Source organism: Kogia breviceps, chromosome 14 (genome assembly GCF_026419965.1).
Source record: "Kogia breviceps isolate mKogBre1 chromosome 14, mKogBre1 haplotype 1, whole genome shotgun sequence".
Taxonomy (NCBI): Eukaryota; Metazoa; Chordata; class Mammalia; order Artiodactyla; family Physeteridae; genus Kogia; species Kogia breviceps.
Window position 1 is genome coordinate 1,024,302 of NC_081323.1, and position 25,562 is coordinate 1,049,863.

Below are 25,562 nucleotides of genomic sequence, written 5' to 3' on the forward strand. Positions count from 1 at the left end.
TTCCAAGCTGAGCTAACAGATTAAATCAAGCCTTTGATAGCTTACTGGTTTATCGGTTGAAGTAAAAGTTTTAATAATGAAGCATTTCTTTCTGAAACAGTATATTCACTATCATAAATGTTGCTCGTAGCCCTTCTTACACTCCTTTTCTGAATTTAACAGTTACTTTTAAAATGGTCTTTAAATCTGTCTCACAGTGATGCCTGGTTATTAGCTTTGCTGGTTTCGGGTGCACATGCTGTGTGGGGTCCCCTGCACCCCTGCCTCACTAAGCGGGCCCCTCTCCTTTGCAGCCGTGAAGGAGGACAGACGCGCAGAGGCCAAGGCGGCGGTGGCGGCGGTGCCGAAGAAGGTGGCTCCTCCAGGCTCCTCGGGGGGCGGCAAGCAGCCCTCACCCAGAAATCTCCTTCCGAAGAAGTCCCCTCCTTTCGCAAACACGGCAGCAGCCAAACAGGCCATCAAAAAGTCGCCACCGGGTTTCAAGGGCACCATCCCCAAGAGGCCATGGCTCTCGGCTGCCCCCTCCCCCTCGGGCAGCGCTCCCTCGGCCAAGCAGGCAAGGCTGGCACCTGTTGCTGCCACGTCTGCTTCCAGAAAGTTCCCCGGCTCCGCTGCTTCGGTGGGCGCCGTCAGGAAGCCCGGGACCACATCGCTTCCCCTGGCCTCTCCAGCCCCGGGACGCCTGGGCCCCGCGAGCCCCGCCTCGTCACAGCCAAATTCTCAAATTCGGCAAAACATACGACGCTCCTTGAAGGAGATCTTGTGGAAAAGGTGGGCTGTCACACTTTGTGTCTTACCTGTTAAAGTAGAAAGTTTTCCACATAAAGGGTGGTTGTTTCACAGTGGCCTCGCTGTTTAAGAAAAATGTCACATGTGGGACTTCCCTAGCAGCTCAGTGGTTAAGACTCCACGCTTCCACTGCAGGGGGCACCGGGGTTCCATCCCTGGTTGGGGAGCTGAGATCCCGCATGGCATGTCAGTGCAGCAGTTACCGTGGGTCTTTTTTCATTCCATCTAGAGTCACTGACAGCGATGACTTAATCATGACAGAAAATGAAGTAGGAAAAATTGCACTGCATATCGAGAAGGAGATGTTTAACTTGTTCCGAGTCACAGACAATCGGTACAAGAGCAAGTACCGCAGCCTCATGTTCAACCTCAAGGACCCCAAGAACCAGGTGCGTGTCCGACCGTCAGGAGTGGGGGCCGCCCAGGCCTGGGTTCGGGCACTGGCTCCGCCTGCGGCTGTGGGGGAGTGGCACGCTGTTCCCATGGGCCAGGCGCTCGCCTGCTGAGGTTCTTGCCACCTGCGCGCCTGCCTGCCTGCCTGCCGGGGCCCACGCTGTCTGGATCGGCCTCTTGACCTCTTACCTGTGTCTAGAAGCAGGGCACGTACTCTGACTTTCCATTTCGCCTTGTTAACCCCCTGGCAGAGGGGCTTTCTTCTACCTTTGTCCCTAACACTGTACCTTCTTCAGTCGATTGTGTTTTCCGTGAGGTGGTCTTTGTAGCAGGGTCAGTGCGGTGGGATTCTCGAGATGAGCTGCCCGACCTCGGGGCCCTTGTTCTCCGAGCATCGATGGGACGCCCCGGGCCCTCGTCACGCCGCGGCGCAGGGGCTTGCCTTGCTGCCCGTCTCCACATCCTTTCTAGTATCTTAGAGGGTTTTGAACGAGTGAACGAGAGATGTTTGTTTACAGGGCCTCTTCCATCGTGTTCTGCGTGAAGAAATCTCTTTGGCAAAACTTGTGAGAATGAAGCCAGAAGAACTTGTCTCCAAAGAGCTTTCCATGTGGAAAGAGAGATCGTCAAAGCCTGTGAGTGCCGACAGGAGAGGTGGCTGCGGGTGCCAGAAGCCTGACACCAGCGCCCCCGCCACCCCACCCCGGAGTGAATTAATAGCCTGTTGGCATGAGAGAGTCCCCTTGGGAAAGAAGGGCTAAGGCTTCACATTTGTCTGTCTTTTTCATCTTAGGTGATGGAGTCCAGATCTAAATTGCATAATGAGACTAAGAAGCCTACCGTTAAACAGGAAAGTATTCCCGATATGGAAGATTCTCCGCCAGTATCAGATTCTGATGTAAGCGTTTAGGATTTCCAGCGCTCCCGGGAATTGACTAAGATGATCCCATTCCAGACGTTGTTAGGTGCCTGAATTACTGGGCAAGACACTGAGCTGACACAGCGTGTGTAGTTGTATTGCTTCTCAAGTACTTGTATTCAGTAGTCCTTTTTCTCTGTTTTCGTGGTTCTCAGTCCCGTGAGAGGTTTTTTCCATGGGTACTGCTGATCTGGAGAGGGGGTGGAAGAGAAATGACCTCCTTCTTGTGCTTTAGGATCAGCAAGAATCGGTGCGGGCGGCCCCCGAGAGGAGCGCAGCACCACTGCTTGACCTTGTCGGCAGTATGCTACAGGACACGACCGGGCAGCACCGGGCACACCTCTTTGACCTGAATTGTAAGATCTGCACAGGTGAGTAGATCTGGGGCGAGACTGTGGAGACCCTTCTCAGGACAGCTGCATTCAAACCAAGTTACACAGGGGAAAGGCTAGAATCGTTTCTTCAAGCTTAGGAAGTGAGCCCCTACCTTTATAGTGTTGTTTTAAAGCAGTGATCGTCCGTCCACCCGTGGGCAGGCTTTGCTCTCGCACGTGTGGGATTTCTCACGAAGGCCTTCCTTCTGTTCTCCAGGTCAGCTTCCATCGTCGGAAGATGAGCCAGCTCCGCAAAAACAGAAGTGGTCCACTTCTGCCAAGAAGGAGGACTCAAAGTCCAAGCATGACAGCTCTGCCTCTGAGCCCGCTCTCAGCTCAGCCGATGATGCGGCAGCAGAAACCCTGCCTGAGGACGCCTCGGAGCCAGACCTGGAAAGCGCTGCTCGCGCCCACGTGGAGGGAAAGTCCCTCCCGCTGCCTCCAGCAGACGGCCACCCCGAGCCCTCCGCCCTGGACGGCGCCCCCTGCCCAGCCCCTGGTGGCGGCGGAGTGCTCACCACAGTCACGGTGTCCGGCCGAGACCCCAGGACTGCACCAGGCGGGCCGAGCACGGGCACGGCTCCCTCGGCAGCCCGCCCAGACAGCGCCCACCCAGCGGAGCCCCGACAGGACGTCCCGAAGCCTGTGCCGACCTCTGTGACGGTGCCCAAGTCCATCCTGGCCAAGCCGTCCACGTCGCCCGAGCCCAGATACCTCCTGTCGGTCCCGCCGTCGCCAAGCATCAGGTGCGGCCCCCGTGTGTGGTCTGAGCAGCCGAGCAGTGGCCTTGCTTTCAGACGGACAGAAGCAGTAACGCGCGATTCGGTCGTTCGGCTCTGAAATCCACCCAGAAATACAGCTCTCCTCAGTTTGCTGTTTTAAAAAGGCGTTCTTTTAAAGCTTCAGTTTTAGGACGACTAATTATCACCTTAGAATTATAGTTCTTGAAAACTGGAGTTTGAATTTACAGCCATCCAGTTTATTGCCTAAATAGTTTATATTTCTTTGACCAGAATGTGTTTATATCATTATGATTAAGGTAATTAATTTGAAAAAGTAAGCTATCAAAACTTGCAGGAATTCACTTTGCTTTTATAAACATGTTAAATAAATAAATAAATATTGGGGATTCTTTGGGCAGAGAGAAAGATTCACGTATTTTCTGTGGTTTTGTTTTACAGCATCTCAGAGTCCCGGTCCCCTCCAGAAGGAGATACCACCCTCTTTTTGTCTCGACTCAGCACCATTTGGAAAGGATTTATTAACATGCAGAGTGTAGCGAAGTTTGTCACTAAGGCGTATCCTGTCTCTGGATGTTTTGATTATCTCAGTGAGGTCAGAACCCGGAGGGAGAGAATCGTGCGTGTGCGTGTGCGTGAGCGTGTGCGTGCGCGCGTTTCCCACAGGCGCTCTGATCCCGCACTGGAGTCAGGCGCGTGGCCACCTTCCTGCTGAGTGTCTGGACGCACAAGCGCCTCTGCAGGCAAAACGGGGGTTGCTGGGCCAAGTCGGCAGGTTATGCAGTTTGGACAGTGGCGAACATTCAAATGAGAAATCAGACCCTCCATCTTTTCTGAAAAAGCTGAAGCTTGTCTTCCTTCTCCCTCTGTCCCGCTAGAGCTTGTGCAAGACCTGGGTGTGCGTGTGCCCGCTGCAGGTGCGGCCGGACACACGTGACCTGCCTCGCTGTGGAGGGGCACACGTGAAAGGTCTTTTATTTTTCAGAATTAACACAAACAGCGCTAGCGTTTCAGGCTTAACAAGGAGTGCTCAGTCACTTCCGAGACATGCCTGGATGTTTACTACACGTGTATGTCCATGAGAGACAACGGTAAATCACTGTGCTAAATGTCATCCTATTTAGCAGAAGCTTATCCTTCTACCGCCCTTGGGTTTGGTCACTCATGATCCCCGATGTTAGTCAACTAAGCAACGTTTGACACAGTTACTGCCGCTTTGTTTGGGATAGTTGCAGACTTCTTAGTTGTGAATCTCGGGTAGTTTGGGGTCTCTCTGTGACCGCCCCGGTTCCACCGGCCATTTAATCAGAGTTCATTTCACTTAGGACCTGCCCGACACGATTCACATCGGCGGAAGGATTGCCCCAAAGACAGTCTGGGATTACGTCGGCAAACTCAGATCTTCAGTGTCTAAGGTACCTGCCCACAGTCTGACCTCTGCACCCCAGGAAGAAGGGGTTTGTTTACACACGGCTCGCTCTTTGACTTCTCGTCTGGCGCGTTAGTACTTGAAACGTCTCTAGTTCATGAGATATTTGCAGCTGAACGTTTAAGTTGATAGCTGGCTAACCTGTGAAGGGGTGTCTAATTAACACGACGGTGGAAGCTTTGTGAAAGCACATGTGTAGTTCAGAGTTAGAAATACGGATACTCTGTCCCTTTTTGTCTGAGCTGATGGAGTAGAGGTGGGGGGAGGCGGCTGGGCTGGAGTCTGTGAAGCCCTGAGATGCGGACGCAGCTGTGTGTCTGCGTGTGCAGTGCTCTTTGGGGGAGGGGCTCTTGTTTTCGCTGGGGTCACAGAAGGGTTACGACCCTGCTCTAGTTCAGCCCTCCCGTTTCGGAGCTCGGGCAGCTCATCACACGCTTAGTGGTCACTTAGCTCTGTGTCAGACACTGCCCCAGGCTGCCCCCTGCACACAGAGTAGCCCGTCGGCACGAGAGCCCCAGGAGGTGGGCTCTGTGTGGAGGACAGTGGGGCTGAGTAGTTTGAAAGCGGTTCCTCTGAAACCGAGACCCAACCCAGCAGTCTTGAGACGGGCCTGTGTCCTCTTCACCAGCTCATTGTTCTGCTGTGTTGGGCAGCGGGGCTGTGACAGTCAGAATCAGAGCCGGTCGCTTCTCTCCTCGCTTCCCTCCTGCTTGGGGGGCTTAGGTGCCAGGTGGAGCGGCTGCCTTTGCGAGTGGCCGCGGGTCAATGCTCCCCGCCCTCTGTTTGTTGCAGGAGCTGTGTCTGATCCGCTTCCACCCTGCGACGGAGGAGGAGGAGGTGGCCTACATCTCTCTGTACTCCTATTTCAGCAGCCGCGGCCGCTTCGGCGTCGTGGCAAACAACAGCAGGCACGTCAAGGATCTCTACCTGATCCCGCTGAGCGCCACGGACCCCGTCCCCTCCAAGCTCCTGCCCTTTGAGGGACCAGGTAGGCCCCAGCCTTCTGCCCACGCGTCCCCCCCGTGCCCTGCGGAGTCCGTCACAGCGAGCTGCGTGCATCACCCAGACCCGGGCTTTGGCAGCAGAACGTGGGAGCAGGGGTGAAGCAGCGTTGAGCTGTGGGGCTTCCCAGATAGTGGAGGGTGGCCCCGGAGGTCCCCTGAGGAAGGTGCGAATTGTCTTACAAAAGTCCTGTGAAGAGGGATGAGCCCGTCCGGAGCCCGGCCGCCTCGTGTGAGCAGGGTGTTGGCGGCAGGAGCTGCGCAGTGCCGGGGGGCCGGGGCCGGGGCCTGGGCTGCGGGCTGGCCTCTTGCGGGCGTCAGGCCGAGCCTCTGCGCTACAGGCATTCAGTGTGAGGAGAACCGAGAAATAGCGTTGAGACAGGAACTAGTTCTAGAAATAATCACTTGGAAATCTGCTGCTCCAGTTCTTCTCTTTGTCAGACCACTTTCTGTTCACTCATTCCTTAGAAAGTGCTGCTTCTAAAGAATGACTTACAGGGTGACTGGTAAGAAAGTTCAGGCTTGTAAGGGAGCTGAGGGTGATTCCAAGGGGGACGTGGTCTCTGGGGACCCAACTCCTCTTAACCCTGAGAAGGTGACGGGACTTAAGTCTCACAGGAAGATGCCTAAATGGGAGTGTCTCCTTGGCCGTGGCGCCCCCCAAAACGGCTAAGCCTAAAAGATGCTGAGTGTAACCCGCAGTCAGCGCTCTTGAAGCGCTCGCTTCTACAGGCGGTGGCTACGCCCGCGCCCGGCACCTCCGTGTCCACGGCCAGCGCCCCTGCCGCAGCCAGGCGCTTACACGGCCCGGCGGCCCTGCGGGCCCAGCGTCCTGCTCGGTCCCCATGACCACGGGACTCGTGTTCCCTGGCACAACACACGGAACTGTGTCAATGCCAAACACGTTAGAAGCCAGACTCTCGGGGGCTGTCCCACTCCCCGTGCTAAAGCGGTGCCGCCTGACGGGCAGCAGGGAGGGCCGTGGCCGAGGTTCTTGGCAGTCAGCTCCTGGGGCGCCGGCCGGCTCCCTGGACACCACGTTCCTGACGCAGCGGTGACGGTGGTGAAGCCGACTTCCGATACCGTGAGGAGCCTCCGGTCAGTCACAAGGGCGGAAGCCTGTGCGGGGCCTAGTGTGAGCGTAGATCCTGTGACACGCACCCTCTGCGCGTCTGTAGCAGCGGGACCTGGGAGGTGACTAAGCCCTGTTTACCCCATGTTGGAGCCCCTCTCACGGCTCCACCTGCAGAGCCCTCGGTGGGGTCTTGCCTCACTCCATCCCGGTGCACCTTGTCACACAAGCAGGGGGCTGCCAGGTTCGGGGCCACAGACAGACGCTGAGGGGGCAGAGGTGGACGAGGTCCGGCGTGCTGAGGATGCGGGGGTGTGGGGGCCACCGAGGAGACCCCCAGTTGGAGCCGCGGCGGGAGCCGGTGCAGTGCTGGGTTGGGGCCCGGCTGGCGGAGGGAGGGGGCCGTGCTGGGCGTTCCAGGGTGACACGGGGACAAGGAAGGCTGGGCAGGGCACTCACCTCGTCTGCTGAGTGACCACCCTTGATGACCAGCGGAGGGGACGTCACTCCGCCGCCTGCGTTCCCAAGGCTGTCACTTCCTGAAGGGGTTGCTCAAAGCCTGCAGGTTTTCATCCACCATAGAGAACGAATGTTTCATTAAAATAAAGTAGTAAGGGGCGTTTTGGAAACGTAATTGTATGGGAAATTTTACCATAAACTTTTAAAGACTTATTTTTTTAATCGGAGGGCTTCTAAATATCAGCTTGTTTAATTTAGTATATATATTTTTAATTCTCCTGCTACCTTTGTGTGGTATTAACATCTTTATGTGTTTTGTACACTTGCACATCAGTCAGACTCCCTTGGCCCCAGGCCACGTTACCTGCCTGAGCTGCTTCGCACATTTGTATCATGACTCGGCGCTCCCTGGGTACAGACGTCCGTGTGTCGCAGGCTCGTGGTGTGTGCGTCACGTGCGTGTTGTGTGTGTGCGTGAGTGCTGGGAAGGTGAGCGGGGGTGTCCCTCCTGTCTCTGCACAGCATCCTCTGACGGCACAGGTCTAGTCCGAGGGGCTGCCGTGTCCCTCGATGGAGCAGCCAGTGGGCTTGAGCACATGTTGCCCGGCAGTGCCGGCCCCGCAACCTCATGGGGGGCGCCCTCGACCCCTCACGTCAGCCCTGCGGCGGGGAGCGCCCACACGGCCCGGGGCTGTCACTGCCCGAGGTCGCGGGGCCAGTAAGCGTGGAGTCAGGGTCCGCCCCGGCCGCACCTCCATCCCAAGGCCTCGGTGGGGCACAGGCCTCCCACTTCAAGCAGCCCGCCCGCCAGTGGGCGGGCCTCTGGGGGGAGGAGGGCAGGTCTGTGGGGGTGGAGAGTAGAGTGCCTGACTCGGCACGTCAGTCTCTGGACTTGGGAGCCCCGTAGATTTTGACAGTATGGCTCACGCTCGAGAAGCAGGCAAGGACACGAGGTGTTGAACCCATGTGCGGAGCTGGGGAGGCCTACGCGGCCTGCTCGTGGTCAGCGTCCTCTCCACCCCGCGCTCGGATGGTGGACACGGCGTGGTGTCCACGCAGAACCCACAGCCCAGTCCCTGCGCGGCAACAGAGCCCATGCTAGCCCAGTCTGCCTCCAGGGCGTTTTGTCCTCCCGGGCTCCCTCGACGTGTCCCAGAGGCGCCAGGCTGTCACCACTTCACACAGCCTGGAGGACGGCTGGGAAGCCTGCGTCCCTCTGACCCAGCGGACAGTCCTTCCACTGTGGACGCGGCTCAGCTCAGTCCCCCACACGCTGACGGGGCTCCACCCCTGGGGACTAGGGTCTGTGCGTCGAGGGGCTTTATTCACGGAAGGAAGACCAGTCAGATGGGACGCTGGGCCGAGGACAGGGCGCCCGGCCCTCCCGAGGGGGTGGGGGCACCTGTCGAGGGCCCTCGGGCACCTGAGGTGTGGACCACCCCAAGGAGAGGACAGGGACCTGCCTTCTGAGCCATTGCAGGGAGGGGAACGTTCTCTTAGCAGGCTGGTTCCATCCGTGGCGTCTGCCTTCTGTCCTCACTCTTAACTGCTTCCTAAGTTAGACCGTTTCCGTGACTTGCGGTATTGTCAGGTAAGCACGTCTTCCGTTTCTGCGTGTCTGCCTGCGTAGCTGTGTACAGATGCTGTAATCAAAGGCAAAATCGTGCTGAATGGAAAGTGCTTCTCTCTCCTTTGAAATCAATAAAAACATTTCGTGGAAACTGGTCATTGTTTGTCTGAATTTGAACCGTCTGGTAGCTCTTGGTGCCCATCCAGGCTCACTGTGACGGAGGACTGTCTCCACCTTGCTTTGCCTCAGCCGATGCCAGTGTCCTTCAGGCTGTGCGGGCAGCGGTGCGGCGCTGGGGGCGCCTGGACACGGGCGGGCGGACGGAGGGACGACGCCCTCCTCACTGGGACGCGGAGCCCTGGCTTTGCACAGGTCTTAGGGACCCAAGAGTGGGAGTGGGCGAAGTCTGCATGGGAGCCGAGTGCGGCGGGTGGGCAGCTGCTTCTCCCCGTATTTGCTGGGTCTCTGCCCAAGTCCTCTGTGAGGACGGCTGCTGCTAACTCCAGCACAGTTTCTGTTCCCGCCGGTGTGGACGCTTTGTCTTGTCGGACTCAGACCATGAGAAGGTGGTCACTTCAGATACTGACTAGTGGAGCATGCCAGGTAGATTTAGGGTTAAAAGCCTCATTTGATAGTTGGGCAGCTTTCAGCTGGTTTATTAATCAAAACTGAACCTCGTCCCCTGCTGTGCCACGTCCAAGGTGCATGGGGGCTGCTTCCCCCCCAGCCCTGTTGCTGACACACCTGGACACAGATCCTGGTTTGGGTCTTGGCGCAGGAAATCCACACACACCTTTTTAAGCTGTCCCTCGTCCCCGGGTTTGTCCACTTCTCTCTCTGTACGGGGGATCTGCGGCTGACCCTCTCACCGTGAAGACTCGGGGACCTCCGTGCAGCTAAGAAGTCTTGTGTCATCCACACGGGGCCTCGTGGACGCGTTCGCTCCCGCAGTTTGGAGGGGGTCGGGCGGGGCTGCCGACACCCCGGTGCGCGGTCTGATCAGGACCCCTTGTCTGGAAGTGATAGTTCAGTGCCTCCCCCCCAGTTCTCCTCTACTTGATGAGTCATAAGCCTCACCACTACCCTCAAAGGGAGGCCGGTAAGTAAGCACCCCGCTTGTAACCATGGGACAGAGGCCCTGCGCGGAGCCGGGGAGGCACCCCGGACCCCCGGCGGGAGCCCTGTCCCCGCATGCAGCCAGCGTGCTCACTGCTGCTGCGTCTTCTCGGGGCGCCCTTTCCTCTCTAGGGGTCGCAGTCAACAGTGGGCGCGCCCGCAGGGGCCCCAGGCAGAAAATGGGGCCTTCAGGGGAAAGCTGCCCCTGCCACCGCCCCTGTGGTAGTAGCCCTTTGACTGTGTCCAGCGTGCCCTTGCCAGGCGCCTGTCGTGAGGGTGCGGAGCGGGGTGGAGCCAGACGTTGCCCTCATCTCCCTGAGGGTCACTGCCGAGGCCCCGGTAGCACAGTGATTAATGTTCTTCCACAAGCAAGTCATCTCCACGGTGCTAGTTACATTTCGAGTCTCCATGCAGCCATAACGTGCACAGGAGAAGCAGATAAGGTTTGACTGCTTCAAAAACAGCCCAATTTAAATATAAAATCCTGCAGAAGATTAGTGGGGAAATTCAAAACTAACACTCCTCCGACCCGGGAGCTTCGTTAGATCGCGTTCGGGTGTGTGTAGATGAAGTAGTTGAGAGCTGAAAGCATTTAAAAATACTAGCTGCTTAATTAGATGCTGGTCTCCAGGGAGTTTACTGTTTTTGAAACAAATGTAAATGTTAAGTAATTTAATCGTAACCTCCCCTGTGATGCCCGTGACCACAAAGGGTAGAGTCTAGAGAATTGCGCCGAGTCTGGGATGTATCATTTTTGTTAGGAAGCATGTAAAGCTGTTGCAAGTTGTGGGGCTGGCGCACCCCCCGAGGACAGGACCCCATCCGTCTCCCTGGATTTAGCGCAGTGACTGACCCTCCACAGACAGCGTCTTTGACCTGAAGCATGATTCACGCCGCAGGCCCTAGCGTTGGCACCTTAGAAGTTGAGCTCTTCGGAGGTAGCATAGCCCATCTGCATGGAGGACAGTCGAGGGCCCTGGGCTGCTGCGAGGATGCCCCTGGCCGGGGCTCCCCAGCCCTCCCCACCCCCGGCCACGTGGCCGAGCACATTCCTCCTCCGCTGCTCCTGCCTGCAGAGCTGGCCAAGGCTCCAGCTTGTGGCTTGGCCTGGGGACCTGTTCTGCCAGCCCTGGGGCCGCGTCAGTGACAGTCGGCCTGGGAAGGGCCACGAGAGCCAGTCGAGCTATTGACTGTGCCCCGGACTGGTTATCAGTGGGCTGTAAATTATTCAGTAAGTGGCTGTTAACAGTGAGTGACAGATTTACTCTTTTAAGTTAAAAGAATTCATTTTGATTAGAACACGAACCTGCTAGAGTATCTTTTCACATCTGAGCAGAAGCATCTGGGTGCCATGCCCAGTGCAGCGGCCTGGCCCTCCTGCCTCCACGCCCTCCTTTGCCGGCTCCTCCTTCCTCTGAGTCACCACTGTCGTCAGGAGGGCAGGCAGAGGACATTCTGGAAGCCATTCCTCTGATCACGAGTGGGTGTCTTCATGGGCACCTCAGCCCTTGAATGTCAGCCTGTGAAACGAGGCGCTGAGCGCGGTGCGGAGGGGGGCCGGCAGTGCGTCGCCGATGCATGCGGATGCCGGGCCAGCCCAGCTCACTGGGGCAGGCCCGGTCTTCCTCCTCCTCGCGGGTGGGATGGGACATCCGCCACCCTTGTGCTCGGCATGTCAACCCGTCTCTGCTGGAATTTAGGAAGGGTGACAGGCGCTCAGAACTACACAGTGGGTCCAGAGACAACTGTTTGGTCTGTGATCAACTTGAAATCACCGAAAGAATAGGAAAAACAGTGCTGCTCTTCTTTTTTAGTGAGCAAACAAAAAATATATAGCATGACTATTTTTGACACAGTAGTGATTGATGTGTAAATCGAGTTTATACAATTTGATTAATTTTAAATATGCTGTTGAAACAAAATTTTGGTCCCGTGTTTATCATTTCTCCCTAACTGACTGCTCTGTGACTTGGGCTTTTCTGTTCCCCTGTTGGTATTCCGGGTTTGTTATTAGTGTGAGGGTGGAGGAGCCGTACAGAAACAGTAGCATCCCTGGTACCGTGCACCGCAATCCAGAATGTTGGGACGAAGAATTTTTCTAAGAAATAATTATTTGTGAAGAACTGTGCAATGTTGTGACATTCCCAGCATGTTCTCCAGGTGGTGTGTCCTTTGTCGCCCCCCCCCCCCCCCCCCCCGTCCTGAACACCTCTGGGCCTCAAGCCGCATGTCCTGTGTTGACAGAGACCTGAGCGTTCGGTAGCTTTTGATAAGTTACTGGTCATTGAATGTCTTTCTAAACCTGCAAGAACATTTGTTTTAGGCATTTTGGTCAGCATTCCTTTTCCCATCAATTGTAATTTTGACACCAGCGACTAATGAACTTATCGAATGGCGTGTGTTATATCGATCAGTATAATTTTGTTGATCATTATAATTGAGTTGTAGAATTGGTCCTTAACTGAACCTTTAATTTTAGTATGAATAGCTTAATTTGCACATTGCAGCTCATAAGGTAAAGTCGAAAGGGGGTGCTGCCTTCCTGATTTGTAGCAAGAGGCCAAATAAAGGAGCACAGCTAAGAGTTTGTTTAGAAAACATCCTGGTACCTACAGGCTTCATTCCCAGTAGGTGAACGGCCTGGAGTGTGTGCGTGCCGGCCTTCCCCACCTCCTCCGGCACGCCTCGACCCTAGCGTCGTGTGTAATTGGAAATCTGTGATACGTTTGGCACCGGGCGAACGCGCGTGCGCATCGGGCCCTTGGTTTTGTGGTTTGTGGGCCCGTCAGGCCGGGCACGTGCGCAGTGCAGTCCGCATCTTTTGCAGCAGGTCTTCAAACACTTGCTTCTGTTTTGCCACAGAATTTCCTCCTCCTCCCTCTGGAAACCATCCCCGCGTCGCCCTTCACACCCAGAGTTTACCCCTGAAGGACAAAAGCTACAATTCGATTCTAAAATTTGCACAACTGTTCTGTTTTTTAGGTCTTGAGTCCCCGCGTCCGAACATAATCCTGGGGTTAGTAATCTGTCAAAAACTAAAGCGTCCTTCAAATGCTGGCGAAGTAGACAAGACAGAGGAGAAGCGGCCCCGTCCTCAGACCCAAGAAGAGATGGATCCCGTCCACCCCAGAGTGCCAGCAGCCCTGCTTCCTGAGAAGAAGCCCCCCAAGTACCCGCTGTGCCCAGGGGATGCGGCTGTTAGCACCACACCCCCGGGGTCTCCCCCACCCCCACCCCCTCCTCCAGAAGCACCGGGTGTGCCGGCCTCGTCTTCCGTGTTACAGATACTGTCGTCGCTCAAACCAGGAGCCACGAACGCTGTCACGGCACCACCCGCGTCAGTGACGGTTGCGGTGGCCGCTTCCTCTGTCACTTCCTCTTCTTCAAAAACAGCTTCGCCCCTAGAACATATCCTGCAGACTCTCTTCGGGAAGAAGAAGGCGTTTGACACCCCCACCAAAGAGTCTGCCGAGTCGGCCCCAGCCCCCCAGCAGGACTCGAGAGCCAAAGCTGGCGGCGGGCTGCCGGCGGCGCCTCTGCTGGACCCAATTGTCCAGCAGTTTGGTCAGTTCTCAAAAGACAAAGCTCTGGAGGAGGAGGAAGACGACAGGCCGTATGACCCCGAGGAAGAGTATGGGCCTGAGAGAGCCTTCGACACTCAGCTCGGAGACCGCGGGAGACGCCAGGACGCGGAGAAGGCCGCGGAGGCAGCTGAGCGGGAGGAGGTGGCCTATGACCCAGAGGACGAGACGATCCTAGAAGAAGCCAAAGTGACGGTCGAGGACCTGCCCAGCAGAATGTGTGCGGCGGCTCACGGGGGGCCTGGCCTGCCGGCCCCCTCCTTGGCCGAGCAGCAGCAGATGATAGAGGAGCTCAACAAGCAGATCGAAGAGCAGAAGAGGCAGGTGGAGGCGCAGGAGGAGGCGCTCCGGCAGCAGAGGGCCGCCGTCGGGGCCTCCATGGCCCACTTCTCCGTGTCGGATGCGCTCATGTCGCCGCCGCCCAAGGCCGCGCCGTTGCCGCAGGAGCCGCCGGCCCCGGGCCCCAGCGCCGAGGCGCGGCCGAGCCGGGACCCCCGGCAGGCCCGGCGGTTGGCCGCGGAGAGCAACGAGAGCGAGGCGGCCCCGAGGCCCCCGCCGGCCAGAGAAGCACCCGGAGGGGCCGCTGCCGGCCCAGGGCCACTGCCGGCCCAGGAGGAACCAGAGTCAGCCCCTCCGCTGTGGGCTCCAGGCGAAGAGGCCCCAATGCCGGCCAAGCAGGACGGCCCCCTGCGTGAGCCCACGGAAAGCCCGGGGCCTGAGAGCGCGGCCGGCGGGGACTGCGCGGCCAGGCCTGCCCGGAAGGTGCTGCTGCCCACGCCGCCGGGTGCCTCCTTGCAGCCTCTGTTCCCTTCGCAGCACGAGGGCCAGAGCTTCCACCCTCCCGGAGGAAGGGATCCTTTCTCGGGTGCACTGTATGCCTCTCAGGAAAAACCTCTGGGCTCTTGCCAGTACGAGGATCAGAGAAATGCTCAGTTTCCCGAGAAAAGTGACTCCCTGGCAGCTGAAACTGAAGGAGACAGAGAGCCACAGCCCAGGCCAGGCGAGGGGGCCGACACGTTCCCCGCCGCAGCACAGAAAGGGGGGCCTCCGCCCCAGTTCCAAGGCCAGCGGGAGCCTGCGCCGCGCACTTTCGGGATGTCGGGCCTTCACGGCCCCAATTTCACAGGCCCACGGGGGCCGGTCCCTCCGTTCTCAGAAGAGAATTCTAATAACGACGGGCCGAGAGGGGGGCCTCCACCAGCCAGATTCGGGCCCCCAAAGGGGCCCATCCCTTCCTTGTTCTCAGGGCCACACGGGCCACCTCCCTACGGGGATGGGAGGGGCCCGTCCCCCTCCCACCTGGGTGGGCCCAGGGGAGCAGGGCCGCCTCCGTTTGAAGACCGCAAGGACCCCCACGGGGAGAAGAGGGAGTTCGCGGAGGCCCCGTACGGTGAGGCCTCGGGCCCCCCTGGCCAGTGCGAGGGGCCCGAGCAGGCCCCGTTCCTGGGAAACAGGGGCGCCACGCCTTTCCAATTCGGGGGCCAGAGGAGGCCTCTGCTGTCACAGTTTAAAGGACCCCGGGGTGGCCCTCCTTCCTCTCAGTTCGGAGGTCAGAGAGGCCCCCCCGCCGGCCACTTTGTGGGCCCGAGGGGGCCGCACCCTGGGCAGTTTGAAGGCCCCAGGGGCCAAGCTCCTGGCTTCGTGCCGGGACCCAGGGGGATGCAGCCTCAGCAGTTCGAAGAGCAGAGGGTCCACTCGCCGCCCAGGTTCACCGGCCCGAGGGCACCGGCGCCCTTGCCCTTTGGGGGGCCCCGGGGGGCCGCTCCCTTCCCCGAGAAGAGCGAGTCGGCGCCTCCACGCTTCCACTTCCAGGGCCCGGCCGCCCCCGGAGCCAAGCCGGCGCCCCGGCCGCTGCTGGAGCTGCCCAGCCACCCGCCCGCACCACCCGCCGCTCCGGCCCCAGGCCCCGAGGCCGAATTCCGCGAGGGCAGGGGCCACGAGTACAGAGGCCCAGGCTTCGAGGGGCGGCCCCGGGACAAGGCCCCGGAGGAGCCCGAGGCCCCGCCGGCCGACAGCCGCCCGGGCCGGGCCCTCGAGGACCGGCGGCGCGAGCGGGAGCGTGGGAAGCCCTGGGAGCGGGAACGCGGCCGGACCTGGAGCCGCGAGCGGGACTGGGACCGAGGCCGCGAGTGGGACCGACACCGCGACAAGGACGCTGGCCGCGAGTGGGACCGGGGCCGCGAGCGCAACGCGGGCAGGGACAAGGGGCGCGAGTGGGACCGGGCCCGGGAGCGGAGCCGCAACCGCGACCGCGACCGCAGACGCGACCGGGAGAGGTCCCGCAGCAGGGACCGCGAGCGCGACAAGGCCCGCGAGCGGGAGCGCCGCAGGGACCGCAGCCGGAGCCCGGAGCGACCCCGGGATCCCAAGGCCGAGGCCCCGCGGGCCGCCGCGCCCACTGCCCAGACCTAGGGCCGCTCGTGAAGCCACCCTCACGTGCTAAGCGGGTGGCCTCGGAAAGAGCTGGGACCTCACGCACAGGACAGAACTTTCTGGACTTGAAAATTACTGTAATTTTGTGTAGGATGGTTTCTTACAAAATTTCACACCTTTACAGTTCTGATGCTTTTTAAATAAAAACAAAAAACTAAGAACTCTTTAACATTTCCATTTAAATGTACTGAAATGGGAAAGTACCTACAAAAGCATATTGCTTTTTCAGATTATAAAGTTATCTTTTCTAATAACTTGACTATTGTAAATTTTAAGGGAGTTTAGTGGACCTCAGAGCCATACCTTTCCTGACATCTCATCTGTGATATGTGTTTCCAGAAGCTGACTTCACAGGGTTTGTTCGGGGCAGGTGGCCGTGTGTTTCTGTGCATGGCTGTGTCAGCTCGTCTCTGGAATGTTGAGAAACATCAAATTTACGGGTGCATCGTACTCTTGTCAAATTTCAACCAGGAAACAAAAACACGTTTCTTGGTTTTGCTCAGTGTTTAGGTATCGCCTTACATGCCCCCCCCCCAACATGATTAAAAGCAACATCTGAATAGAAATTGTGGAATTTTAAATAACAATTTATTTTTAAAGGTTTAAATTTTACCAGCCTAAAGAAAGAATATAAAGCAATTAAGTGTACTTTAAAAGGCAGGGCGGGTGGAGGGAGTTAGGTTTCTTTGATTTGAATAATCAGGAACATTTTGTTTGTTGAACATTACCATCTGAGCAGTTCTTTCTATGTCCCAGGAAAAGTGCACTAGCTCCACACTGTGATACCTGTCAGGTGACAAATCTCAACGTTTGTCATTGAAATGGAACAATATTTGTGTAAAGCCTGAGATGAAAATAGTGATACTAGCTTAAGAACTACAAACTAGAAAGCTTTTCACTGTGAGACACAGTATACTGCTTCTCGTCATGTATTTTCCAAGTACTTCTGAAGTGCGAAAGAGAGAAAAAACTTGCTAATTTATTTGACTGTACAAATAAACTTTGATAATTTTTTTATATTTTCATAAACTTACTTTTGCAAATACAAAATTAGAGAATTTCATTTGTTCTTTGGAGTCTGTTCATTGTACATCACTACAGATTTTTCACTTTCTAGCACAAACGTTTAAGTTATGAGAACATGGAGAACTTAACAATTTGGAGTGATTGGTGTTAATAGACCCCGTCAGTAGGTTACGTTAAAGTGGCAACGAGTTCCAACATCGAACGTGATGTGAAGGTTTTTTTACGTGTGAAACCAAATTTTTCTAATTTAAATACAACAACTGTAAAAAATTAAGTGTGTTTCTTTAGGTTTACTTGATAGAAATTTCTGTAAATTGTATTTTATATTGCAAAGTATTATATCACTGTACATTAAAACATGGAACTTCATAGCTTTGTTACTTGAAGTAGAATAAACATCTACAGAAGGTTTTCTGTCTCGTGTGGCATCGCGTTGGAAAGTCGGGTCTGGACAGGGATGCCTCAGCTCCCGCTTCTTGGCAGTCGGCGTGGTGTGGGCAGCCGTGCCCTTTGGCCTGAAGACCCCCGCCGGATGCACCCCGTTCCCGGGATGGTTCCAGCACAGGACCCCATGTCGAGCAGGAAGGCCGAGACCACCAAGGGAAGGACAGAGACGCGCACGGTCAGGGGATGACAGAGACGTGGGGCCGGGGTCGGGGTGGGGCAGGCGGTCGACAAAGGTACCAGCAGGGTCGGTCGGCAGGCACCCAAAAGTCCCGGCCGCTGACTCGGGCCTTAAAGGAGCACCGGGCTGGTCACCAGCGTGTGGTGAGGCAGAGCTGGTGGCCCAGGCGCCTTGCCGGGTGGAATAAGTGGCAGGGGCCGGACCAGCAGATGCGGTCTCTTCGGGTCAGGGAAGCGGCCGCCGCTGGGAGAAGACAAAGCTGTGGGCCTTGCCCTTGAACTTCAGGGCCACCAGTGACCGGCCCCAACCTGGTGGCCCTCGTGCCAGCATTTAGCTTCTCAGCAAGTTTGTGCACCCATCGCCCGCCGTGAGCCGAGACACCCAGAAAACATCCCTCGGGCAGGACAGGCTCTACCCCTGTGGGCTGGAGAGTCAGTAACTTATCGTCTGGTTTCCCGGCTGAGCGCACGACAAACCAGGGGCGAGAGCCGCAAAGCGGGGGTCCCGCGAGGGGACGCTGCCATCACTACCGTCTCAGAAAGGCGTCGGGGCCGGGCGAGACCAGGAGGGTGGCAGCTCGTCTACGGAGAACCCACCGCGCCAGCCTGACCTTGGGAAGACCCGCCCTACGGCGAGGTCCTGCCAGAGCGGAAATCCCGAATCCTGCAGGATAGATGCCGAGCGGGGCCGGGCATGGTGCCCGGTTCCAAAACGCGTGAGTCCCTCTGGCCTGCAGGCTGCTGTCCAAGCAGTTTTCCCAAAACGTGGGGGAAAATATGCCCAAGTTTTAAAATCCTCAGTCCCTTGAGTACAGCTGGCACGTTTGCATCCCCCCCAAGCCCTGCTTTATCTGCTCCACAGAATACTACCGTGGCGTCCGCAGCGCTGTCCTCACGCTGCCAACTACCCCTGCCCTCCTCCAGGGCCAGCCCTGACGGCTCCAACCCGTGACCCCGTTTAGCCAAAGTCACACGCAATCAGGTGCGCCGTGCAGCGAGCGCTTGGCTCTCCGGAAACCTGGCACGAGGACTCCCTCCCGTTTGAGGCCTCGGGGGCCGCGGTGACTGGCAGGGCCCCCTATCCCATCCAGCTCCTCGGAGGCAACTGTCGGGGAGGATGAAAGCAGCCTCCAAGGGAGGATCACACCCCAGGGGCCGGACCCTCCCCACCCCCGCACCAGCAGGGCCAGGGCCAGGGAGACAGCAGGGCGAGGGCACGGCGACGGGGACCGACCGGCTGTGCCCTTGAAGGGGCCTGAGCAAGGGCTGGGGAGGCAGGTGCCCCAGGGCACGAGCCCCGGCCTCCGGCCCAGGCCCCTCAGGGCGGGGATGGGCGCTCCTGGCCTGGGACGGCTCTGATGCCTGCTTCTCGTCAGACATTTAGGAAAGGGGAGGCCCTCCAACACCACCCACACTTTCCACCCAGTGGTCCCCATGGGCAGCCATCTGTATCTTTTCCCCTAAATCTTTTTTTCCCTCTATTTTTCTTTTACAAAGTTGGGATTCTGTACATTCTTGTATCTTTTGTTCACTTCTTATAACCTGGGCAATTCCCTAAGGTATCAAGTACTCATCAAAAGCATCATTTAGAACTTCCCTGGTGGTTCAGTGGTTAAGAATCTGCCTGCCAATGCAGGGAATACGGGTTCGAGCCCTGGTCCGGGAAGATCCCACATGCCGCGGAGCAACGAAGCCCGTGCGCCACAACTACTGAGCCTGTGCTCTAGAGCCCGCGAGCCTGTGCTCCGCGACAAGAGGAGGCACCGCAATGAGAAGCCCGCGCACCGCAAGGAAGCGTAGCCCCCACTCGCCGCAACTAGAGAAAGCCCGCGTACATCAACGAAGACCCAACACAGCCAAAAATTTTAAAATGTAAATGTATTTATTTTAAAAATAGCATCATTTACATTTTTCACATTGTTCAAAAGTTTCTAACTTCTGCTTTCCAGAGAATGTGGGCTCCCTGGAGATTTGTGGGGTCCTGTGTGTTCCCAGAATATGGGAAATGAAAGAGGTGTACCAAGAAAATCAAGACCTCCCAAATGCCGCCATCTGGAGACAAGTGTTCTTCATGGTGTTTCTGGCCCACTCTTCCTGCACCCATGTTGCTGGTGTTCAGGTGGGGGGGTCACCAAGGAAGCACAGAGACTTTTTCCATCTTCGAGCTTCACACGAGGGTGGGGCAGGCAGCCCTGGTGGCTGGAGCGGCTTGCAAAGTCACTGAGGGTCTCCCATGCTCTGCCATCCTCAGCTCATGACTCTCGTCCTCCTGTTTGCAAGAAGGCTGCCCCTGCAGCCATCACGTCATCACCTCACTGTTATAGGAGGAAGCCAGCAGGAGCGACAGAGCCTCTGTTCCCCTTTTCAATGTCTGGTTGGACCTCATTGGCCAGGTTGGCACGCGGCCACCTCTGGCTGCAAGGCAGCAAATCAGGGTATCAGGGTCTGCCAGAGAAAAAGAAGAATTCAGCCACTGTGGACACCACCCCAGGGTGTCCCTTTCTCCAGGGTGGCGCCACCCTGGAGAAGAGCTGCGGGTTTCCAATCAGCGACTTGTCATTAAATTCCACACAAGCCGGCCACGCCCCGCTAGACATTCACCCCAAAGCATGCATCACCAGCGAGGGCAATGTCACCCCAAGGGGATGAGAACCCAAGTACTTATAGTGATTTATTCACAGTTGCCTAAAGCAGTGACTGCCCTTCAGTCAACACGGGGGTGGATCGTGGCCCAGCCACGGGGAGGAGGGAAGTGCATCCAGTGAGAGAGGCCCCAGACCAAGGCCACTGGCCGCAGGACCCCCTGAGGGACATGCTGGAGGGGGCAGGGTGCAGACAGGGTGGGGTGGGGGGCCTCTAAGGGGCAGCACGAGGGAGGCATCTGGGGGGCGGGGGCGTCCTGTCCAATGGCAGCGCTGCGGGCACGGCTGTTTGCACCTGTGACTTTGACCGTGAGCCACACCCAGACGCACAGGGAGACCAAGTGCTGGGCTGGCAGCTCCCAGGGTTAAGCCCCAGCTCCCGCGCGCACACACGCACACGGATACGCACACACGTGCGCACGCACTGGCACACACGCACACACGTGTCAGGAACGACAAGAAAGCAGCTCCAGTCTGGAAGGCGCACCGGCCGCGGTCACGCTTCTCTCCCTGGACGATGTGCGTCCTTTCATGTGTGGTGGCGCGCGCGCGCGCTCTTGGTTTTCAGAAAAGATCCCCGCCCGTGTAATCAAGTGGTAAAGGAACACTTTCCTTTTGTTTAGAAAACAAGGAGTGGGGGCGGGGGGAGGAGAAGGGCCCGGGGAGGGAGAGGAGCCCGTGGAGCAACCGCGGGTCCTCCTGCCGCCGGTTTCCTGGGCCGCGCTACCACCCCCGCTCAGGACGGCCCCGCGCATCCCTGGCTCCGGCGTCCTGCTGCATCCTGCCTTTTTCTCGGCCAGTCCTGGCATCTCTCCACCCTGCTGGGCATTCGGACCCGAGTCTCTCCAGCACTGGGTCCGCCACTTGCTGCTTTTAATGCGTTGTGATTTTGCAGTTTTAACTGAAGACTCGGCCCTTCCCTGCCTCTGCTGGCCTCTGACTCCTGCTGCCCTGCCCCTCGTCACCGGAGTGTTCATCTCTTGACCCCGCGAGCTCAAACTCACGTTAATTTCCTTGGAAGTTCAAAAGCAGTTGCCTTAAACTTTCCTTCTGTGCGTGCATGTGCGCGTGCGCGCGCGTGCGCGCGCGCGCGCGTGATTAATCAATACTTTAATAGCTGAGGAACTTCCGAGCAAGCAGAAGGAAACTCGTATTTTGTTCAATGTCCTATTTCTCAGTCCTATAAATCTATTAAACGATATTTTTAGAGATATTTAAACAATATCAAACACTTAAACACCAAATTAAGTACTTAACAACTTTTCCAGCTATTAAGAAATCGGTCACAGAGGTATTTAATCGAATTCTGCTAAGCCGCTGATTGAAATCACATCTCTAACAAAGGTTTCTGCGATTCTTTTACTCCTTGAGGAGCGAACAAAACTCACAAATGACAGCAATAAGGAGATGCGCAGCAAACGGTTTACAGAGGCCGCTGCCGTGGGTTTCACTGTCTCTTCGTTATCTGGGTCAGAGAGAGGCAGAGGGCGGGAGGGAGCCGCGGCGCTGGTACCGACAACGACCCCCTCCGTGACCGCGTCCAGGCTCCCTGGGCCCTCGAGCAGCTGCTGGGGCTTCGTGGCCTGGTGGGTGACCCAGCCCTTTGCTCCTGCCGGGTCTGAGCCGCAGCCGCCGGGCCCGAGGGCGTCGCCGTGGCTGTCCGCCGGCTTGGAGGACGAAGAGGACCTGCGTTCTCCAGCTCCTCACCCGTGAGAGTCGGGCCCTGCCACCCCTGCTCTGGGCCTGAAGAGTCCCAAGTGGCCAGGCCACAGCCTCCACCGACGGCCCCCCGGAAGCCTCGCTGCGTCCCCACGAGGAAGCTCTCTTCCCCTCGGGACTGAGCCCTCTAGAACTGAGACTCACAGAACAGGAAGCACAGATCCTGCGGGGCATCAGGAGAGGTAATAGGGAGAGGGGCCGCCCCATTCGCACCCCTTGATTCCAGATCCAGCGATCCTGGAGCGAGAGCACCACTGGCTGCGGAGCCCAGACCGTGTCCCGGGAGACATCGCCCCGCCCTGCCCCGCGCGGGGTTGCCACCTAGCTGGCCCGTGAGCCGTGGCCGCCGAGCCTGCGCATCCGGAGCCTGTGCTCCGCGACGGGAGAGGCCGCAGCGGTGAGAGGCCCGTGTACCGCAAAAAAAAAAAAAAAAAAAAAAAAAAGGCTGCCAAGCAACCTCTTAGACCGCCCAAAGCATGCAACGCTGACAACGCCAGACGGGGCTGAGGATGTGGAATGGCGGGAGCTCTCGTTCACGCCAGTGGGAATTCAGAATGGTGCAGCCCCTTTGGAAGATGGTTTGATTATTTCTTACAAACCTAGGCATCCGCTTAGCATACGCTCCAGGGGCGCGCTCCTTGGTGCTTACCCAAAGGAGCTGAAAACTCACGTCCACACACAAGCCTGCACACGCGTGTTTACAGCAGCCGTATTCATAGTTGCCCAAACCTGCAAGCAACCAAGATGTCCTTCGGCAGGTGACAGATAAATAAACGGTGTCCCACACAGACAGTGGAATATTATTGAGCACTAACTGAAACGAGCTATCAAACCACAAAAAGACACAGAGGAACCTGAAATGCATTGAACTAAGTGAAAGAAGCCAATCAGAAAAGGCTGTATGATGCCACCTCTGTGACCCTCTGGAAAAGGCAGAACTGTGGTGACAGCAAGAGGCTCGGTAGCTGCCGGGGGGCAAAGGGGCAGAGGGATGGGTAGGCAAAGTGCAGGGTATTTTTAGGGCAGCGAGCCCACCCTGTATGCTCTTCAACGTGCATGTCCTACACGTATTCTGTGAAACTCACCCCTCGGCGTGTGCTTGAGTGATTGTAGGTGCTATTGTACTTTCTTTTCTTTTTTTTTTTTTTTTTTGCGGTACGCGGGCCTCTCACTGCCGTGGCCTCTCCGGTTGTGGAGCACAGGCTCCGGACGCGCAGGCTCAGCGACCACGGCTCACGGGCCCAGCCGCTCCGCGGCACGTGGGATCCTCCCGGACCGGGGCACGAACCCGCGTCCCCTGCATCGGCGGGCAGGCTCCCAACCACTGCGCCACCAGGGAAGCCCCGGTGCTATTGTACTTTAATGGCAGGGTCTGCATGTCCACCGCTAGGGTATAGGAGCATGACTGGTATTAGTATGTTGTTATGTTCTCCGACCTCGTGGAACTCGCTGGCTTTTTTGTAGGTTTTGTAGGATTTTCCCCCTAGGTCGTCGTGCTGCCTAGGGAGGAAGTAGACAGTTCCAGTTCTCTTCTCCCCACCTGCATATGCTCTTCTTTCTCTTGCCCTCTCACGCTGAGTAGACCCTCCAGCACAGTGCTGAACAGAAGTGGAGACAGTGGGTATCTTTCCTTTTTCCTCACGGAGAGGGAAAACATTCCGTCTTTTGCCATTTAAGTATGATGTGAAGCGTGGTAATTTCATATACGCCCTTTATCAGGTTAAGGAACTTGCCCTACATGCTTGGTTTGCCGAATTTTTATTGGGAATGGATGTTAGATCTGCCAGCCACTTTTTTTTTTTTTTTTTGCATTTTTGAGGTAATCATATGGTTTTTCACTTTGCTCTATGAATATAGTAATTGACGTTGGTTGATTTTCAAATGTAAACAAAACTTGCATCCCTGGAATAAATACCACTTGGTTATGATGAGTTATTCTTTTAAAAAAATCTTGTTGGATTCAATTTGCTAAGCTTTTGTTAAGCATGTCTGCTTATCTGTTCACGTCCGATATTGCTTTGTAGTTTTATTTTCCTGCAGTGTCTCTATGCTCTATCTGGTTTTGCTCTCCAGCCCTGCTGGTTTTACCGAATCCATATATTTGTACAACAGTGTCACGTGCAACGCTCGCCCGCATTCCTTGACGTTCACCGGGATGCTGTGCTTGGCTCTCCAGCCGTTAGTCCAGAGCCACTAAACTGACTTGGCCACGCACTGGGCGTCCCCCCTACGCGATGGCCTGTCCACAGAGCAGCTCCTCCTGTTCTCGAAAGCCAGCCCTTCGCATCAGGCCATGATGCTGTTTACTTATTTATTTTGTTGCATGTTTAGTTCTTAGCTCAGGGGAGCCAAGATGGGGCCTTTCTCCCACCCTGACCTGCTCCGCGGGGCTCTGGCTGACTCTTCAGCTAGGGTCCTCAGCTGAGGAGGGCTACCCCTGGAGGGCTAGACCAGAACCACACTTTATTTATAAAATAAGTCCCACTGAAGCCAGATCTTTCTCACGTTTCATGTCTAACTAAATAAAAGAGGGCTCAAAAACTGTTATCTGCAAGGAATCCGCCCAAATCAAGAAACACAAAAAACCATGTAGGTGCCAATGGACTTTATCTCCAATAAGTGAAAAACCAAGTCACATATAATCTCGATTTTATTTTTTTTTTAAACATTGTAAATTTCACCATACTCCGTGATCTTGCTGTTCAAAGTGGGGTCAGCTGATCAGCGGCACACACGTCAGCTGGGGGCTCCTTAGAAAGGTGGCATTCGGGGTTCCACCTAGGCCTGCTGAATTAGAATCTGCTTTTCAACAAGATGCCCAGGGCAAGCCTGTGCACATTACGGTCTGTGTCGATGTCACGCTTAGAATCTTCTCAAAGATTTTATCGATATCATTATATATATATATATATATATATATAATCCTATGTATTTAGTAGCTTTTAAAATTTAGGTATTTAGACGATTTGAAACTAATTTTTATGTTAGGTGTGAGAAAAAGTGCTTTTTTTTTCCCCCACACCTGATACCTTTTACTGAGTAAGTGGTCCATCATTTTCCTATTGGGGACATATCAAGTGGACAAAAAGCAAAGCAAATATATATATATTTTTTACTTTTATTTTTTTTTTTTTAAGTTTTTTGGCTGTGCCACGTGGCATGTGCGATCTTCGTTCCCCTACCAGGGCTTGAACCTGCACCCCTGCAGTGGAAGCACAGAGTCTTAACCGCTGGACCGCCAGGGTAGTGCAGATGATCTTATATTGTTCAAAGAATAGATACCGCAGAAGAAATGAATAGCACTCTATAGATGGCTGAGCTCTGACAGAACGGGCGATTCAGAGCCTGATGGGAGAAAAGTGTGCCTAAATGACAGGCCTTTCTTTAAACCACGTGGTTCCTATACAGAAAACAACCACTGGTTGAGATGAGGGTAAGGGTGAGAGGTGGGTACAGTAATTATTTTGAGCCTGCAAAAATAATTCTCCTAAAGACCACCTATTCTAGGACACCATTTATAGGCGGCGCCCAGGGTTGGCAAACCCATAGGGACAGAAAGAAGGTTAGTGGGTAGGGAGTGCTAATGGGTATGGGATTCTTTGGGGTTATGACAATGTTCGAAACCTGACTGTGGTGATGGGATGTGAATACACTACCACTGAAGAGCACACTTTA

The 25,562-nt window shown here is 56.1% G+C and overlaps 1 protein-coding gene across 6 annotated transcripts in view; it reads left to right on the forward strand.

Moving 5' to 3' along the window:
* DIDO1 (death inducer-obliterator 1) overlaps positions 1 to 17,176 on the forward strand; it is a 52,237-nt gene extending 35,061 nt beyond the window's left edge. For 4 of the 6 annotated variants that reach the window (XM_059036488.2, XM_067012559.1, XM_067012560.1 and 1 more), the window contains 10 exons: positions 294 to 771; positions 1,019 to 1,178; positions 1,701 to 1,817; positions 1,976 to 2,080; positions 2,337 to 2,472; positions 2,693 to 3,221; positions 3,657 to 3,810; positions 4,541 to 4,630; positions 5,437 to 5,632; positions 12,845 to 17,176. In XM_059036488.2, coding sequence (XP_058892471.1) covers positions 294 to 771; positions 1,019 to 1,178; positions 1,701 to 1,817; positions 1,976 to 2,080; positions 2,337 to 2,472; positions 2,693 to 3,221; positions 3,657 to 3,810; positions 4,541 to 4,630; positions 5,437 to 5,632; positions 12,845 to 15,855 — 4,976 coding nt within the window. In that variant the 3' untranslated portion in view covers positions 15,856 to 17,176. Of the gene's footprint in view, positions 1 to 293; positions 772 to 1,018; positions 1,179 to 1,700; positions 1,818 to 1,975; positions 2,081 to 2,336; positions 2,473 to 2,692; positions 3,222 to 3,656; positions 3,811 to 4,540; positions 4,631 to 5,436; positions 8,901 to 12,844 lie in introns of those variants that run through there. The other 2 variants (XM_067012561.1, XM_067012562.1) reach the window with 1 other exon arrangement.
* Positions 17,177 to 25,562: the final 8,386 nt, after the last annotated feature.